At 37.9% G+C, this 17,013-nt stretch overlaps 1 protein-coding gene and 1 long non-coding RNA gene across 2 annotated transcripts in view; one reads left to right on the forward strand and one right to left on the reverse strand.

Moving 5' to 3' along the window:
• CFAP36 (cilia and flagella associated protein 36) overlaps positions 1-10,318 on the reverse strand; it is a 29,175-nt gene extending 18,857 nt beyond the window's left edge. The window contains exons 1-3 of the mRNA XM_032877740.1: positions 10,001-10,318; positions 7,094-7,158; positions 6,243-6,344 (exon numbers count right to left, since the gene is read on the reverse strand). Coding sequence (XP_032733631.1) covers positions 6,243-6,344; positions 7,094-7,158; positions 10,001-10,115 — 282 coding nt within the window. The 5' untranslated portion in view covers positions 10,116-10,318. The remainder of the gene's footprint in view (positions 1-6,242; positions 6,345-7,093; positions 7,159-10,000) is intronic.
• A 73-nt stretch (positions 10,319-10,391) lies between these two features.
• On the forward strand, positions 10,392-16,802 carry LOC116879490. Its single transcript, XR_004385044.1, has 2 exons — positions 10,392-10,543; positions 16,692-16,802. It is a non-coding gene; the product is annotated as an uncharacterized LOC116879490 (long non-coding RNA).
• Positions 16,803-17,013: the final 211 nt, after the last annotated feature.

The following is a 17,013-nucleotide window of genomic DNA, read 5'->3' on the forward strand; positions in this document are numbered from 1 at the left end:
TAACCTGATAAAGAACATCTATAAAAAACTGACAACTAACATTATACTTAATGGTGAGAAAATAGATGCTTTCCCATTAAGATCAGAAACGAGTTCCCTCCCACCACTCCCATTCCCCATTATACTGAAGTCCTAGCTAATGCATTAAGAAAAGGAAATTAAGGGTACAAAGATTAGGAAGAAAGAAATAAAAAACAGTTTTTCTTCACAGATGATAGGACTGTGTGTAGATAATCCCAAAGAATCAGGTTTTTGGGGTTTTTTTTAGATTTTTTTATTTATTTGACAGACAGAGGTCACAAGTAGGCACAGAGAGGCAGGCTGAGAGAGAAAGGGGGAAGTAGGCTCCCTGCTGAGCAGAGAGCCTGATGTGGGGCTCAATCCCAGGACCCTGAGATCATGACCTGAGTCGAAGGCAGAGGCTTTAACCCACTGAGCTACCCAGGCGCCCCCAAGGAATCAGTTTAAAGAAATTCCTGGAACTAGTAAGTAATTCTAGCAAGTCTGCAGAATATAAGGTTATTGTACAAGTTTTCCTATATACCTGCAGTGAGTAATGGGAAAATGAAATACAAAACACAATACAATTTACATTAACTCCACAATAAAAGAAATACTCAGGAATAAATCTAACAAAATACACAGAAGATCTATATGCAGAAAACTAAAAAAACTCTGATGAAAGATATCAAAGGGATTGTAAATAAATGGAGAGATTTTCTCTGTTCATAGATAAAAAGACTCCACACTGTTAACATGTCAGTTCTTCCTAATCTGATCTGTGGATTTATGCAACCCAAACAGAATCCAGCAAATTATTTTGTAGCAGCTATTATGTTGTAGACAGCAACAAACTGAATTTAAATTTCATATGAAAAGTCCAAAGTCCCAGAAGAGCCACATAATATTGAAAAAGAACAAAGTCAAAGGACTGACACTACCTGACTTCAAGACTTACTATAAACTACAATAATCAAGACACTGTGGTATTGGTGAAAGAGTAGACAAATAAATTAATGGAACAGAAAGAGCCTGAAAATAGACCAACACAAACATAGTCAACTGATCTTTGACAAAAAAAAAAAAAAAAAAAAAAAAGCAATCCAATGGAGAAAAGATAATCTTTCAAAAAAATGATGCAAAAAGAACGGGAAATCTACATGCCAAAAAAAAGAAAAGAAAAGAAAAGAAAAGAAAAGAAAAGAAACTAAATATTGACTTTACACCTTTCACAAAAATTAACTCAAAATGGAACATAGACTTAAATGTAAAAAACAAAAACATAAAACTTCTAGAAGATAGCATAGAGAAAATCTAGATAACCCCGAGTTTGACAATGACTTCTGAAGATACAACAGCAAAAGTATAATCTATGAAAGAAAACGGATAAATCACAGACTTCATTAAAATAAAATAAAAAGGGGCACCTGGGTGGCTCAGTGGGTTAAAGCCTCTGCCTTGGGCTTGTGATCTCTGTCTGTCAAATGAATAAATAAAATCTTTTTTTAAAAAATAAAAATTAAAAATTAAAATTAAAATTAAAAATTAAATTAAAAAATTAAAAATTAAAAATTAAAAATCGGGGCCCCTGGGTGGCTCAGTGGGTTAAGCCTCTGCCTTCAGCTCAGGTCATGATCTCAGGGTCCTGGGATTGAGCCCTGCATCAGGCTCTCTGCTCAGCGTGGAGCCTGCTTCTCCCCCACTCCTCTCTGCCTGCTTCTCTGCCTACTTGAGATCTCTGTCAAATAAATAAATAAAATCTTTTTTTAAAATAAATAAATAATTTTTTAAAAATAAAATAAAACACTTCCACTCTGTGAAAGACACTGTTAGAGAAAGAAAAGACAAGCCACAGAGGAAAATTTTGTGAAATATTTGCAACACATACCTGATAAAGGAGACTTGCATCAAAAATTGTATACAAAGAACTCTTAAACTCAACTACTAGAAAACAACTCAATTTTAAAATGTGCAAAAGTAAACCATTATAAACCTAATTAGAATGCCAAAATGCAAAAAACTGACTATACATAGTGCTGCTGAAGATGCGCAGCAACAGGAACTCCCATTCACTGCTGGTGAAAATTCAAAATGGTACAACTACTTTAGAAGAGACTTTGGAAATTTCTTACAAAGCTAAACTTAATCTTACTTTATGATCCAGCAATCTTGCTCCTAGGTTTTATTTGCCCAAATGAATTGAAAACTTTGTCCACATAAATATGAATATTTGTAGCAGCCTTTTCATAATTACCAAAGACTAGAAGACACCAAAATGTTCTTCAAAAGGTAGATTGATAAACTGTGGTACATCCATATAATGGAATGTAATTCGGCAATAAAAAGAAATGAACTATCAAACAACAAATAAAAGGAAAGAACCTTAATTTCACACTGCTTAGCAAAAGAAGCCAGTCTGAAAAGGTATATGCTATATGATCCCAATTATATGATATTCTGAAAAAGGCAAACGAGAGAGCCTGTAAAACGCAGTGGTTGCTAGGAGCAAGGATGGAAAGGATAAACATGTAGAATACAGGGGATTTTTAAGACAGTAAAAGTATTGGGGCGCCTGGGTGGCTCAGTGGGTTAAAGCCTCTGCCTTGGGCTTGGGTCATGATCCCAGGGTCCTGGGATCGAGACCCGCATCGGGTTCTCTGCTGAGTGGGGAGCCTGTTTCCTCCTCTCTCTCTGCCTGCCTCTCCACCTACTGGTGATCTCGGTCTGTCAAATGAATGGATAAAGTCTTTAAAAAAAAAAAAAGACTACATTATTGCTGCAAAGTAGTAAATAAAATAGCTTTAAGCTGTTTTTCTGGTAATGGGGATAGCCTTGTGCTGATTTAAATCATGTTGCTATTCAGTATCCGATGCTAAGTGTTTGCTCCAGAAGAGAATACAGCTAACTAGTCCACATGGGGATTGAACCAATGACCCTGGCCTAATTAGCACACTGCTAATCAACCACCAAAATAGCTAGTATTAATTAGGAGGTGTTTCCATTTATAGACCACCTTATAAATGTCAGTTATTGTGCTAAATGCTTTATGATCATTATCTCTTAAATTTTGCAAAAACCTTTCAAAGTAGATACTATCCAGATTTTACAGATGTGGAAACTGAGAATCAGAATGGATAAGAAAGGAAAACAGCACAACAAACTTACAGCTAGTAAATGAAAGATCTAGGACTCAAATCTAGGTCTGTCGGTATCAAAAAGCTTGCCTCCTTGTACATAGCAAGACCGTATTACCAATCAACTCCAAATAAATCAAAAGGTATTGCATTGCAGAACAAAAGAGAAAGATGTGTTACTCTTGATCTGAAAACAGTATTTTAAAATTCTGAACATCTTCATTCAATTTAATGTTATCCAAATAATGGGGGCGCCTGGGAGGCTCAGTGAGTTAAGCCTCTGCCTTCAACTCAGGTCATGATCTCAGGGTCCTGAGATCGAGCCCCACATTGGGCTCTCTGCTCAGTGGGGAGCCAGTTCCCCCACCACTGCCTGCCTCTCTGACTACTTGTGATCTCTCTGTCAAGTAAATAAATAAAATCTTTAATAAAAAAATAAAGTTATCTGAATAATGAAAACAAAAGGTGGATATGTCTGTTATTAGCATGAACATCTTTATTCACAAAGTAATTCAGGCTCATTCACAATGACTTAATTGAGAGCTTGACAAATATTCACCAAAGTAAAAAACATTCCTGAAAAACAAATATCAACATCTTAAAAGAAACCTAAATAGTATTAATAATTTTCAAATTATTCCTGCCCACCTAAAAAGGAGAAGAAAATAAATCCTGTTATTACTCCTTAAACTAAATTTATGGTACATAAAGAATAAAAGCTATTGGTGAACTTTTTTTTTTAAGATTTTTATGTATTTGACAGACAGAGAACACAAGTAGGCAGAGAGAGGAAGGGAAGCAGGCTCCCTGCCGAGCAAAGAGCCCGACATGGGGCTCGATCCCAGGACCCTGGGATCATGACCTGAGCCGAAGGCAGAGGCTTTAACCCACTGAGCCACCCAGGCGCCCCAAAGCTATTGGTGAACTTTAAAACCACTTTTGCTTTATAGCATTATTAATGAATAAAACCAGATGCTTATTTACATTAATTGTGGCATACCAATAATATTTAAACATTTTTTCAAAATGTCATGTCATATTAAAGATGTTCTATCTCTAGAATCAGAGATGATCGTGAAATAAGAAAACTTGTGTAATAGAGAAGTATAGTAGGAAGCACTGGATTAAATAGTAGTCAAAGCACCCTCTTCTAAGCCATGATAAAAAGTAATTTAAGTTAAGAAACATTTATTAAGAACTACCTACTACTAACTAGGTTCACATCTATGAGATGAGACGCTGGGAGTACAAAGATACTAAAAACATCTCAAAGGATTTATAATCTAGTAAGGCAAACAGACTTCTAAGAAACTATAATTTGGGGCAGAGTACCAAAAATGTGAAAATGTCCAGTGAGATAGAATGAGTGCTGGTCCACCCTAGCATACCAGAGATTGAGAAATTTGCCACAAGAAGTAACATTTTAGCAAGGCCCTCATGAGAAGAAGGATTTATCTGGTAAGGAAAAAATACTGGGGTGGGGAGGTGAGGGCCAAACATTCCACGGTTAGGGAATAGCATGAGTAAATCCAGATGCATGGATGCTTACAAGATCAAGTGGCCTGGAATAACAATAGTACATAACATATCAGGGAACTAGAACAGGAGGAGACTGAAAATTTAATTTAGGGTCAAATCACAGACAATCCTCACTATCATCTGGCTAAGGAATTACAGTTTATTTAGAGAAGATGGAAAGCTAAAGCAACTTGTTGAGAAGGCTATTTGAGTAGTAGTAACATATCCCTATCCTGAACTTTTTTTTTTTTTTTAAGATTTTATTTATTTATTTGACAGAGATTACAAGTAGGCAGAGAGACAGGCAGAGAGAGAGGAGGAAGCAGGCTCCTTGCTGAGAAGAGAGCCCAATGTGGGGCTTGATCCCAGGACCCTGAGATCATGACCTGAGCTGAAGGCAGAGGCTTTAACCCACTGAGCCACCCAGGTGCCCCACTATCCTGAGCTTCTGAGCAAGGGCTTGCAGTTGGGAGTGCCTGGGCTGGTATCCTGCACTACTACTTACTTAGCAGTGGACTTTGCACTAGTCACTTAACATATCTGTGCATTAGGTTTTTCATTTCTAAGTGGAAATAAAACAGTGCCAAAATCTTAAGGGGTAGCAGGAAGGTTAAATGAGATAGTACATGTCAAGTGTCTAAAACAGCAGCTAACATGAGCCCTCAGTAAATATCAGTTATAAATACACATAATATCTATTTCAAATCAGCACTGCAGAACTAATGAGACAATAAAAGTAGTTCCAGGGGTGCCCAGGTAGGTCAGTTAACTTTCAGACTCTTGGTTTTGCTTCAGGTCATGGGTTATGAGATGGAGGCCCATGTCTGGCTCCGTGCTCAACACAAAGTCTACTTGGGATTCTCTCTCCCCCTCCCTCTGCCCCTGGCCCCTGTATTCTCTCTCTCTTTCTTCTTCTCTCTTCCTCTCTCTCTCTCCCTCAAAATAAATAAATAATTAGATCTCTACAAAATCTACACAATTTTAAAAATAAAAATAGCTCCAAGAGAAGGAAGCCCCAGGAACTATGCACTATAAAACTGCTAAGATTAAAAAAGAGGCAACTGATAAACTGTCAGAGATCTATATAAATAAAACAGTAATATATAAATAAAACAATAGAACAGTGTATATAAATAAAAACTGTGATCTATCATAGTTCTGCAATCGAAAAGTTCCTTTTTAACTGCATTAACTGCATTAGTTCATTAATATCTCAAATTATTATTATTTTTTTTTTTAAGAGACAGAGAGAGAGGGGAGAGGGAGGGGCAAAGGGAGCAGGAGAAAGAATTCCAAGCAGGCTTCAGGCCCAGCAGGGAGCCCCACACAGGGCTTGATCCCATGACCCTGAGATCATGACAAAAGCTGAAATCAAGAATGGAACGCTTAACCAACTGACCCACCCAGGCGCCCCACAAATGATCATTTCTTAAGGTAATTATAAAAAAGAACCCATATGTGATGAATTAGCTTTTTACTCATACAATGTCTAAAATAGTATCCTTCGACAAACAAATATAGCAAATTTAAGTGAAATGCTGGGCATTTTTATTAAAACTATATGTTAGCAGAATGACACAAAAGCAGAACCTGTGATGTACGGGTCTTTGCAAGAGGAGAAGTGCATGCTTCTTGAAATTGATCTTCATTAATTCCAATTTCTTTGAGATAACTTTCTAACAGCTTTTCAACCTAAAAAGAGAAAGTGTAACTTTTCCAATTTACATAGAAAAATTCCAAATGACAGTTTTCATGTTAAGTGTTGAGTTTAAAAAGGATAATCAAATGTTTGCTTGCAATTATTAATCTACATAAAATTATACTATATGGCAATGACAATGTCTTTCACCAAAAAACCCACAAACAATGGAAAGTTAAAATTTTTGCAGAGAATCAAATGAAATTTTATTTCCTCTACTTGAAATTACTGGTCAGGGTCATGACAGTCAATGGGGTACAACTCTTCTGCTACTCAGAGGCATTTTTAAAAATCACAAGACACCATGGCAAATTAATAACTAACACTTCTCTAGATGCATCAGCAGAAGATTAAGAATAAAATTTAAAGATTAGATGCAAGATCCCTTCAAATAGTTGTCCTAAATTCATTTCTTAGATTCTAGAGTAGAAGAGATAAGAAGTACAAAAGATGAAATGCTCAGAGAAGGCTTAGGGCCTGATGGAACTAGTAGTACTATTAGGGTAGATTGGATTTTTTATTTATTTATTTTTTTTTTAAAGGAGGCTCTATTTCCAATATGGGGCTTGAATTCACAATCCCAAGGTTAAGAGTCACATGCTCTATAGCAGAGCCAGCCAGGTGTACCAAGAATGGATTTTTTTAATTAAAGAATTTTAAAATGGAAAAAGTCCATGTTTTTAATTTAGAAAAGCTAAAATTATTTTAATTACCTTTAATAATCAATGGAGAAAATACTCACTAGTTCTTTGTATTCCTGATGAATCTCTGTATAGGTCAATTTGCTTTCTTCTTCATCATCAAAAACTAAATTTAAAAGAAAAATATTACTGTATAGTGTACAAAAACAAATCATTAATGCAAATATAAAAGTGCACTCCTTACATCTTACAATAGAATTCTCATTCTTATAACCTAGCTCTTCAGCTTTGAATTCTTGAATTAAAAAAACTATATGTGCATATATATACACAATATATACATATATGTATATTTGTAATAATATGTTATATATATAGCATATAACAGTGTTAACTGTAAACAAGTTTCATGTTTCTTTATAGTTTCATATGTAAAATCTATTTCATATGTAAGACAAACACTAATTTGCTCCTTTCAATAATAAAAGGCAACAATTTATAAACTTTTAATTATTAATATTATTAATATTAATAAGTAATATTATTAATAGTTTTTAAACATTAATTCCTTTTACAACAGGCTCTGGATTATGTTATCATAATTTGCTGATATAAATTTTACTGTAAGTGACTAGGCCATTTTTGCTCTATATAAATCAGTAATGAAATTAAAATAAATAAAACCAAAACAAATGTTTACTCAATGATCATATGTATGAAACAATGTGGATTAGAAAGATACATATTCCATCAAGAAATGACAATTAATTAGGGAAACAGGCCAAATTCATGAATTGTTAACAATAAACTTTTTAAAATTCCCCCTAAATGATCCAAAATGCAAAACTAACTTCTTTAATTTTCTACTTAAAGCTCTTCAATGACTGTTCTTTGACTAAGTAATAAATGCAAAATCCTTAGAAGGCCAGACTAAACTTCCAAGTCTCATCTCCTGTCATCCAAAACCCAAACTTTGCACTCTTAACATACATCAGTACTTGGAATATCACCATACATAACACACACTGTGCTTCAAACTCCTGTACATTTGCTCAGGTGTTCCTAGAGTTTTCTGTCTTTACCCAGTCCTCTTCTCCCAACTATTCTTCAAGACATTGCAAACAGCACATTCTCTAAGACCTGCCACCCACTTTCAACTCTTGGGCTGGTTAGATCCCTTCCTCTGAACTCAAAATAGAGCCACATGCCCTCCTTTATTATAACACCTGCCAATTCAGATTTAAATTCCATTTACCTGCCTGTCTTCCACACTAAATCATAAACTTCTCAGCCATAGGATTTTGTTACATTCTTATTTCTATCCCCAGCTTCTGGCCCACATACACTCCATAAATGCTTATTGAAATAAATCCTGATATCACAGGTTGTACAAAACTAATCTTTAAAGACTAGCACACTAACAACCTAAAGTCACTTTAGTATTAACACTTATTTCAAGTGACAATGGGATGTTACTTCCACCTCTACTGGCATCTGCTCTGTGTAACACTGGGCATACACACAATACAGCAGTAATTTAAACTGTTTCTAGTTAGTTCTAAAATCAAATTACTACATTACATGTGTATAAAGTTGAGGATTACTGCTTCCCTGTGAAATTACACAGTCAGATGTATTACTACTGAGATGCAACCACTTTTGACATTTGGGGATAAAAAGAGCACTGCTTTAATTTTTTTTTTTTTTCATTTTAGCATTTAGTGTCATAGGGGTAAATAGAATGAAAGGGTGACATAATTCTTTTTTTCTCCCAAAGGAGGTCAGAATTCCACATGCTTCATCCGTCTCAGAATTTTAAATTCTTAAAAAGATCACAAATAAAAATTATTTTAAACTTCTTTAGAAATTACACATAAAAACAATACTTAAATACTATCTGGATTTTTATTATGGCATAATTTTGATTATGGTAATGAAAAGATTCAGTGGTCAAACTAAAGTTTATCTTTACCAAATTCATGGACCCTTAGGGTTGAAAGGACTCTCTAAAGCTCATCCAGGAAAAAAAAAAAAAAGCTCATCCAGGATAACCAACCATTTGATGGTTATCTCCATTAAGTTGCTGTCAAAGCCATTTAAACACTGCTACCCTCTGGGGAACTCATTACCTTCTGAGATAGGCTAACTTAACTGGGATACATTCTGCTATGGCACACTTCCTTCATAGAAATTTGTCTGTGGCTTGTACGCATTAACCCTAGCTCTATGCCACTGAAGCTTACAAGTCTAAACCCTCCAACATAAGGCAGATGTTCAAATGATTGATGGATATTACTACCCTACAAGTCCTGCCTGCTAAACACCCATGGTATCAGTTGGGCATTCATTCATATGGCATGGTTTCTAGCTCCTTTTCCATACCTGGGCTCCAGTTTGTCTCGGAGAACTGAACGCAGAATCTAAGCGTGAATGATCAGGACCCGGAGGTCCTTTGCCCTCACAGGGAATATTAGGCCACCTTTATATACCTTAGTTGTTACAAGATACCCCATCCCCGCTCCCCATTTTTGGTATATCCGAGAGTCCGAGAGCTCAGTAAAGGCAAACATGCCACTGGGTCGCCAGCTCTGGGCCTGCTGGAGTAACAGCGTGCGCTCCCTTTGCGGTTAACTGTTAGATCAGGAAGGAACACTAGGCAAACTCCTATCTCTCTTCCCCAGTCTCTGCGGAAATTGTTGAAGCCCACCCAAACAGGGCACCTGCCCAAGGAAGAAACGTGCAGGATAAGGTGAGAGACCCAACATAGGATTGAAATCTAATGATTTTCGGATGTGTGCTTGGGCCCAAAGAAGGGGGAGTCCCTGTCTTCAGTTCCATGAAGGAAGATACTGACGCAGTGACAGCAATACCTCCAACAAACCAGCTCTGAACCTGGCGGACAGGCATAAGACCTGAGAGATAAGAGATGGTTCGTGGTGACCACCTTCTGCCGATCGCTGGCGAGAGAGAAGAGAGAAAGAATGGTCGGTTCGGGATCTGGTTTTTACCTTCACATTTCTGCTCCACAAAGTCCAAGATGGGGATGGACCAGTCCGGGCCTCGCAGGAACCCAGCGATGCTCTCCACCACCCATTCCACCTCATCCTCTTCTTCCGCAGCCATCCCGCTCCGCGGGGCGCCGCGGAACCCTAGGCCGGACTCCCAGAGCCTGCGTAAGGCCCTTGGACCGTAGGAGGCCGAGAAAGAATGGGAGAAGAAAGAGTGGTCCCCGCAGTCGCCCTGGTACCGGGACGAAACCTACAAACCAGTAACGTAAAATGGTCGCTATGGCAACACGCGCAGCCGCCCAGGACAGCCTCCCGGAAGAGAAGCCTGCTTGGCTGGAGCCTGCGATCTCAGAGAGGCGCATTTGAAGAACGTTTCCGATTGGCTGGAAAAGGACCGTACCTAATCAAAAGATAGCCTTCCGCCCATTGGCCCGGAGTTGCTAGGGCTGAGAGCAAAAGTGTAGCCATTGGCTGGAGGCCCTAGCAGGACTCGACGTTTCTTCTTCCGAGCAGTGCGTGCGAGGCAGGAAATGGCGCAGTGAGGTACGCGGGGTGACGGGTCTTACTTCTCTAAGGGCTTCAAGAGCTTTGGTTCGCCGTTGTATACCCTCCACTTCAGTGCCAACCATCTTCAAACCCACTGGCCCAATAACTTTTGCAATAAAAGGGTTGTTTGAAAATAAAAAGCCGAGCTTTGCTGATCGGCTCTCTATCTCATAGTTCCAGGCGGGTCTTTAACCTTTCATGGGTAGATAGAAAAAACTAGAATTAGGAGATTTTCAAGGGCAAAATCGAATTCAATGTTCATTTAAATAAATGTTTACATTTTATGTAACCCAAATCTTACGTCAGACAGCACTAACTCAAATTTTTAAATTAGGGCCCACTGTGGAGTGGGTCTTCAGAGGTCATTGCCAAGGTCTTCGGTGTCCCCAAATCTCTTTCAACAGCCTTATATGTTGTTACAGTAAGTTTTCAAGATCCAATTAACTGTATCAATTTATGAATGAGGCAGCATCCCATCTGGCAAGTAGAGGAGAGCCCCAAAGGGCCAGAAAAGGAAAGGTTTTTAAAGACTTTAAAGGTGTGGGGAAAAGGAAATTGTTCGCAAAGAATCCATTGTTTGAGGCAAGGTCACCCTCCTGAGGGGGACGAAAAGGGTGTATCAGTAAGTTTCCTAATGCTGACCGAGAAAATCCCATGTTGACTGGTTAGAGGTTACATTTCTAGGCCAAAATGACAGGTTGGGTTTTTTTAAGTCTTGGTTTACTGGTTCAGGGCCTTAACCAAGTGACACCATTTTAGGCCTGTGGTTTTCTTTTTAGCAATATATTTATATAAATGAGATAATATTATATGTGTAGTCACAGAACTTTTTTCACTGCGAGGTCAATTTTTCGTCTGAAAATATAGAGCTCCTTTTTTTGCAACTGTGTAGTATTCTATAAACTACCAATTAGTCTATTTTTACTTTGTGTATATATATATACACACACCCAGAATACCTTAGTGATTGCAGAAATGTGATGCTTAATGTGCAGTCTTTTTCTCCCTTTGTGATGTGGGTGTACTCTACCATTTTTTCCTTACAAACTGCTGAAATAAACATCTTTGTGTCACTAAGAGCTGTTGATTTTATGGACTATTCTAGGGGGTAGATTCCTGCAGAATTCCTAAATGAAAGTATAGATGTCTTGATTTATTCGACTAATCTTCCAACTGCTAGATTAAATTACTTCAGTTTTTAAAACTCAAAGAGTTCTGCAATGAACATACTTCACATACATTTTTGAACCCAAGTCTCATTATTTCCTTTGAATAAATTCCCAAATGGAAAATTACTGAATTTATTTAAAAAATCTTTTTGAAAAATGTCTTTGCCAATCTACTAGGTTAAAAATAAAACATAGTTTTAGTTTCCTTTTTAAATTTGAAATGGAGCATTATTTGACATGGGTTAACCTTTGTGTTTGTTCCTGGGTTAGTTTTCTATATCTTTTGACCATTTTTTTTATTGGGATGTTCTTTTTTTATTGATATATAAGAGCTTTTTATACATTATTATAAGAATTTTAACCCTTTGACACATGTTGCAGTGACATGCTTGTCATTTTTCTTTTGATTTAGTTCATTGTGCCTTTTATTATATGGAGGTTTTGTATTATCCATGTAGACTTTAAATGGGAGATTATAAGTTAATTATTTTCCTTAGTGGATAGCTATGCTCCAAACACCACTTGCTGGAAATGGGTGTGGTAAAGTGTTGTGGTTTTTGAATTACTGAGTAGAGGTAAAAGGAAAGAAGAACATCATCATTCTTAGGCTACCTATTGTGACACCAGAGGTGGATTTCTGTAGTTTCTTATTCTGTCTTTCTTTTTCCTAAGTCAGCTTAAAATAGAAATCCCATCTTTGTTCTGCCAGTTTCCTCTTTTTATAAAGAAGTTGCTTGGGGGCACCTGCGTGGCTCAGTGGGTTAAAGCCTCTGCCTTCAGCTCAGGTTATGGTCTCAGGGTCCTGGGATTGGGTCCCACATCGGGCTCTCTCCTCGGTAGGGAGCCTGCTTTCCCCCGCCCCTGCCGACTCTGCCTGCTGCTCTGCCTACTTGTGATCTCTCTCTCTCTATGTCAAATAAATAAATAAAATCTTTAATGATGATAAAATTTACCCCAAAAAAGTTGCTTTTTATGGTTTCTAATGAGCCTAGAGGACACAAAATGCTGTTCAACTGTACTTGGAATTACTTGGCATCAGTCTTCTTCAGTCTCTTCCAAGTGCTTATCCATTTCACTAGAAGCAGACAATAACTGGGGTACACAAGCTCTCCTCTCGTTTATTTTCTCAGCATTATTCCTGAATGTGGGCAGTGTGGATTTCCTCAGGCCTTGGATTTTTCTCATTTATTTCAAAACATTTAATTATTTCAACTTTCACCTCAAAATGTAAGGCTTTTCTTTGTATTCACTACTTAGGATCTTAGACCCAGTGTACTCATACAGTTTTAACAAAATATATTGAACATGTTCATCATGAAATAACACAAGCTCAACAGAACAATGCATGTACTCAGGGCAACGCATGTGGGTATGCTGGTGTAAGAGAAGACAATGTGAATGTGTGTCATGCATTTTACCATAGGTCACTTTGTTCAATCAGATAGTGTTTTTCCCATTTCACAGTGGTGCGAAACATTAGTCATCTCTTAAAAAACCATGACTTCTTATTTTGGCAGTTTTATTACTTTTTAGCTACTACATATAAACAGATTTTTGTATTGAAGGTATATGTTGTAACACAAGAGACCAAAATAGGTAACATATACACACATAAACATATATATACACACTGTTCACACACACACAAACATATCTACATTATTTTTACCATAGGGTTGACAGGAGTTTAATTATAGAACACTTATAAAAAGCACTTGGGGGGCGCTTGGGGGGCTGAGTTGGTTAAGCAGCGGCCTTCAGCTCAGGTCATGATCCTGGAGTCCCAGGATCAAGTCCTGCATTGGGCTCCCCACTTGGCAGGGAGTCTGCCTCTCCCTCTGACCCTCCCACTTCTCAGGCTCTCTCTCTCTCTCTCTCTCTCTCTCTCTCAAGTGAATAAATAAAATCTTTGAAAAAAAAAAAGCACTTGGGACCATGCTTAGTAGTTAATAAATGCTCAATACATATTAGCTATTACTGTTATATATATATAGTCTAGTTTGTTTGTTTGTTTAACAACTTGCAGCATGGGAGCAAGGAACCATTCTTTTTATTTTTGCCTTTCTCCTTTCACTGCCAAATCATTTGTGTTCTTCATGACAGTTCTGCTGAAATCTGCTTCTTTCCATCCTCGGTGTGGGAACTGAGCCTCTGCCTTACAAAAGGGTTATAAAGTCCAGTCTTCCTCTTTTTAAAGATGTATTTACTTATGAGGGAGAAAGGGTGCACGCAAGCAGGGAGAAGCGCAGAGGGGGAGAGAGACTTTCAAGCAGACTCTGTGCTGAGAGTGGAATCCGACATGGGACTCAATCCTACGACCCCAAGATCATGACCTGAGCTGAAACCGAAAGTCAGATGCTCAACTGACTGAGCCACCCAGGCACCCCTGTAAAGTCCAGTCTTAACAGGATGACTGCATTCCTCCAGGTTTTTCAGGGACCATGTGAGTAACAGCTGCTCACATTTGTGTAATGCTTTGTAGTTTACAAAGGTATTTACATCTGTTTGATTCAGTCCAACCTTGAAAGCTAAATAAAGATGGTATTAAGATTTTCTCCATCTTATAGGACTGCTAGGTTGCTGCAACAAAGTACCACAGACTAGGTTGCTTAAATGAGAGATTCCTATTTTCTCACAGTTCTGAAGACTGGAAGTCTGAAATCAAGGTGTCAGCAGGGTTGGTTTCTTCTAAGGCCTTTCTCCTTGGCTCCTAGATGCTGCCTTCTCATTGTGTCCACATGGTCTTTCCTCTTTGCCCATCTGCATCTAAATTTCCTCTTCTTATAAGGACATCAGTTGAAGGGGAGTCAGAATATGATATCCCGAAATATGCCACTTTCAGAATATTGATTATGTTGAGCTAAAATGAAGGCAACTGAGAATTCTCTGCTCTCTCACCATCTGCATCAAAGCAGGGCATAAATTTCCCATGAGAAGAGACTTTCCCTGGGAGAGTACCAGGAAGAGGAGAGGGGAGGAGAGCACTCTTATTACTGCAGACAAGGAGTCAATGATGAGATGAGTTTGCATAAACAGACTTTACTAAAATAACCCTTACCTTACACTGAATGATCTTTGTCCCTCCACACATATTTCCTATTCACTTTTACACAATTAATGTACTCAAGAAGCCCAAATACCCTTTCCCTTGTCTAGTCACTTCTCCACAATTTATCACCCTTTGTTTTAAAGGTATCTAAGCCCCCAAGTCTGTCTGCCCTTTGACTTTTTTCACTTCTTTTCTGTGAAGCTCCCATGCTCATACAATTTTATTAATACTTAAAGTGTTTTTCTTACCCTGTTACTCTCTCCTGTTATTCTTTAGTCAGTTTAATTCTCAGGCCCCAGCTACTAAACCTGAGAGGGTAGAGGAAGAGATTTTTCCTTCCCTCCAGAGTCACACTGGATTAGGGCCCCTCCAGCAATGTTCTTGTTTTAACCTAATTACTCCCATTAAAAGGCCCTATCTCCAAATACAGTAAAATTCTTATGTAGGGGGTTAGGACTTCAACATATGAATTTGGGGAGAACACAACTCAACCCACAACAGGTGGGAAAACCAATACTTTTTCAGGTCAAGCTTCTTGCCCAGGTTCAGAGCAAAGTCAGGGCTTATACTTCCCTGTACTTGCTACTTAAGCAACAAGGCACCTTCCAACTTTCACTTTATAATGCACCACAGAATATTTTCCTTATTAATGAAAATATTTCTGCATGATTCTTTTTAATGTTATCTAATGTCTTAGCTCAGGCTGCTATGACAGAACACGGAAGACTAGGTGGCTTGGAAACAACAGAAATGAAAGAAAGGAAGGAAGGAAGGAAGGAAGGAAGGAAGGAAGGAAGGAAAGGAAGGAAGGAAAGAATAGAAAAGAAAAGAAAAGAAAAGAAAAGAGAAAAGAAAAAGAAACAACAGAAATTTATCTCTCATAGGTCCGGAGGCTGGGCAATCCAGCAGATTTGGTGTCTTTGGCCAGAGCACACTTCCTAGTTCATAGATAGCAATCTTCTCGCTGTACTCTCAGGCCTAAGGCACAAGGGAGCTCTCTTGGGATCCCTTTTATAAGATGCTAATCTCATTCAGGAGGTTTCATCCTCATGACCTAATCACCTACCAAAGACCCACCATCGCATTAGGGGTTAGGATTTCAACATAAAAATTATAGGGGTACTTATGGAGTGCATACTGTGTGCCAACCACTGTGCTCAATACTCAGAATAAAGAGCTCTGGATCTGGTACATTCTAAATTCCAAGTGCATGACAGATGGCTTATTTTCATTTCATCGCTAAGTGTTCAGGGTCTTTTTGTGGCATTTCTTCTTTTTATTTTACCTCCCTTTCTTTATTTATAATGGGAGTTTTTCTCCACTGTTTTACTTGTATGTGTGTAAATAATTTTCCTATCTCTCTTCCCTTCTCTTTCCTTCTACCTTTTATTATCTACTAAGCTGACTCTTACATTTGTCGCCCATGTATTTACTCACCTATTTCTCTGTTTTGTTTTCTTCTGTTACTGACTTTGAGGAGGGTAACTAATTTATAGAACATGTTTATATATGCCTTATATCTGGTTTTTGTTCTCCTAAAAGGAGCTGCAGCCTAGGTTAATGGCCTCTAAATTTTTTTGACCAGTAAAAAATTTTCAAATACTCCCCTTAATATGTAAATATATATTTACCAATGAACTACATATATGTACAAATATGTATGATATATACATGTATACACAATTGTATAATATACACAGTTGTATAATAGAGAATTTTAAAAACAAAACCTGAAAAAAAATTGAAATTAACGAAGGGCGAGATAAAAATATGTAGGTTGAAATTCTAACATGTTTTCCCTGAGTGCCAGTGGGTCATCTTGTGCACCACTGTAGAAGCCCCTACTTCAGATTTGGTAAACTTGGTTGTTTAGTCTTCTCGTCATAAGGAAGCCACTGAGCATCCTCTTTGCTTTATTACCTTTTAGAATATTCTGGGAGAAACAGTAAAGTGAATTTTGAGAGTCATCTTTGGAGCCCAGCACACTGAGATCAAGATTCTTAAACAAAAAGGATAATAAATGCCTCTTTCACCTTCAGAATAGATAGCACCATCCTATCTGGCAACCGTGCTGGTTTGGGAGACAGGAGGGAATCAGCTTAATAATGGAACATTTCTTAAAGATGGCAGGGAAACGCTCTTTTATTTATTCATTTAAAAATTTTATCGGGGCGCCTGGGTGGCTCAGTGGGTTAAGCCTCTGCCTTTGGCTCAGGTCGTGATCTCAGGGTCCTGGGATTGAGCCCTGC

Source organism: Lontra canadensis, unplaced genomic scaffold (assembly GCF_010015895.1).
Source record: "Lontra canadensis isolate GAN:19392208 unplaced genomic scaffold, GSC_riverotter_1.0 scaffold61, whole genome shotgun sequence".
Classification (NCBI taxonomy): Eukaryota; Metazoa; Chordata; class Mammalia; order Carnivora; family Mustelidae; genus Lontra; species Lontra canadensis.